This window comes from Elephantulus edwardii, unplaced genomic scaffold (assembly GCF_000299155.1).
Source record: "Elephantulus edwardii isolate Elephantulus edwardi_28Jun2011 unplaced genomic scaffold, EleEdw1.0 scaffold00156, whole genome shotgun sequence".
NCBI classification, from domain to species: Eukaryota; Metazoa; Chordata; class Mammalia; order Macroscelidea; family Macroscelididae; genus Elephantulus; species Elephantulus edwardii.
The window spans coordinates 960,407-962,796 of NW_006399906.1; the positions used below are offsets into that span (position 1 = coordinate 960,407).

At 32.4% G+C, this 2,390-nt stretch overlaps 1 protein-coding gene across 1 annotated transcript in view; it reads right to left on the minus strand.

Moving 5' to 3' along the window:
- Positions 1-2,390, minus strand: part of LOC102866788 (tyrosine-protein kinase Fer-like) — a 575,672-nt gene that overhangs the window by 507,263 nt on the left and 66,019 nt on the right. Inside the window, exon 4 of the mRNA XM_006895050.1 lies at positions 1,842-2,025. Within this exon, the coding sequence (XP_006895112.1) occupies positions 1,842-2,025 (184 nt within the window). The remainder of the gene's footprint in view (positions 1-1,841; positions 2,026-2,390) is intronic.

The following is a 2,390-nucleotide window of genomic DNA, read 5'->3' on the forward strand; positions in this document are numbered from 1 at the left end:
GGTAATCGGAATGGGTGTGTCAGAGGCAATGTGATTGGCACAGGGTAGAGCAGGGTTTAGGGCTGTTGTAAAACAGGGTCACTATGAGTCGCAAACGACTCGACGGCACATAACAACAACAACAATATATTATGAAGTAAAAATAGTGTCATAAAACGTTGTTTTTAAAAATAACTTAGCAGTTTTAAAACAGGTTGGACAATGGTCTGTTCTTATATGGTTTTTAGGTTCATATTTGAAGATGTTTTTTATAGAGATGATTATATAAATGGCAAAGCATGTTTTCATAAAAATGGAATGGAATTCCAAAATCTCTGTAGATACTCATTGAAATGAAAAATAAATAAATTAATTTCATTTAAAAAATGGATAAAACAGGGGAAAACCAAAAGTGTAAGTCAAGGGACCCAATTCTGGTGAGTACTTAAATTACAAATAAAATGAAAAGGTTAATATAACTCTTCTTCTTGAATCTCCCTCTCATGAAAAGCAATCTGAGTTCTTTAGAACACAACACCTAGATCTTTCCTCTCTTTATAATCTATGCCAGTTTTTGTCTGCAACAGATAGAACCCAGATAATAAAATCTTGCTCTTTCTAATTCTGGAGATTACTACAAGAAGTGAGCAAATGTAAATGAAAGCATTGAGTAAAGTGTTGTATTAGTGAGATGGTACTTTTTGTTTTTGTTTTTGTTTTGTTTTACAAATTGTTGTTTAGGTACATACCACTCAATATCCAAGTCTTTCTTATAACCTGAAAAAGGCTCATAATAATCTGTCATATTAATTTCCTGCTCCATTCCAGGGTATTCTAAAGTAGGAGCTCATTTGTTAAATTATGTCATTACAGAGAAAGTATATTTTAGGAGGCTGCTTTTGATTGGCTTAAGATTTTTAGTAATTCACTATTCATGTATAGATTCACCAGGAAGATAAAATCAAATTTATATTCACCTAGGAGATAAAAATCAACCACATAATTCTTCTCCTCTAACTCTCCTTCAATCATACTCCATTTCTTTCTTTCTTCTTTAGTTCCTACTCCTCTTCTGCAGCAATTCTAACACTCAAGGATGTCATCAATTTCCTTTTCAGTGAAAAGTGAGTCTAGTCCTTTAAAAAAATCAGCTGAAATCAGCTGAAACAGAAGATGGAGTTCACCAAAGCATTGTTTCTTTTTTCCATAGTACATTGATCTGCTGGTAAATTTGATCTGCTGGAGATGTGCATCCTTTGGTTAGCAGTTTAACTCACTAAAGATGATGTCATCGGAGCTCTCTCATCTAGTATAAATGTATATGATAAATACATTTGCATTGTCTGAACAATCAAGGTAGACTGTTGGCTTCTTGGAGGTAAAACCTGCAGCTTGTTCATTACTACATTCCAAACATTAGACTGGGCAATCTGTACATAATACAACTTCAATAATTACTCGTTGATTTTAATCTCACAAAGAAAAAGAGAACAAAGGGCTGGTAAATAAACCTTCAAAGATGTTCTTCCTTGGCACTTCTCAAGCATTTAAGATCTAAATGCCCAACTCTCTGCAGGCATAGAATTACTTAATGTTTACCAACTCTTATTTTTTTTTCCATTTAACTTTCCATGTAATTAGGGCAAAACAAAATTACATCAAAAGGAGTGCATTCCATAAGTACAAACTGAAAGGTCATTAGAAGTAAAAATTAAGAACAAGGAAGGTAGAAGAGGTCTGGAATGCTGTTTAGGCTAAGTCAATAGCCAAGCTAATGAAATACAGATAACCTTTATACAAAGGATTAACTACATCAGAAAAGAATGTTGAAATCATTTTGTGAAAAACAAAATTTATCTTACAATGATTTTATCATTTCTTCTTGCATCTTCTGTAAGGAATCCAGGAGCAGAGGAAGTGTGGTTTCATAATACTGATTCTGATGAAGCTGTGCCCCTTTCAATGCCAATACATACTGATTATGCAAAATATGAAGCTTCATTGTGGCTTTATCATATCGATCCTTGGCCTTTTCAGTCTCCTTTCCTGAAGAAACAGTAAAGAAAAGTATAGAGGTAAGAAAAAGATTAACCTTCACTCTGTACCAAATGGGTTATAATTATTTTATGTTCTTTAATATATGCTATGAAAAATCAACAAATGTTCATTCAACATATATTACACTACAATTAGCTCCATGCAGAATAGTAGATACTGGCCAGTAATTGGCAAAAAAAAACTAGTATAAAGACAATATGCAATAGAGTAAGTGGCAAAAAAAACATTAATATATATATTTTTAAGGTATTAAAGTCTTTATTCTTTTCAATATTTAGTACATTATCATTCTAAGGTCTTACCAAAGTTGGATGCAGAGTTGTTCGTTTGTTTGGTTTTTATCATTTGATTTC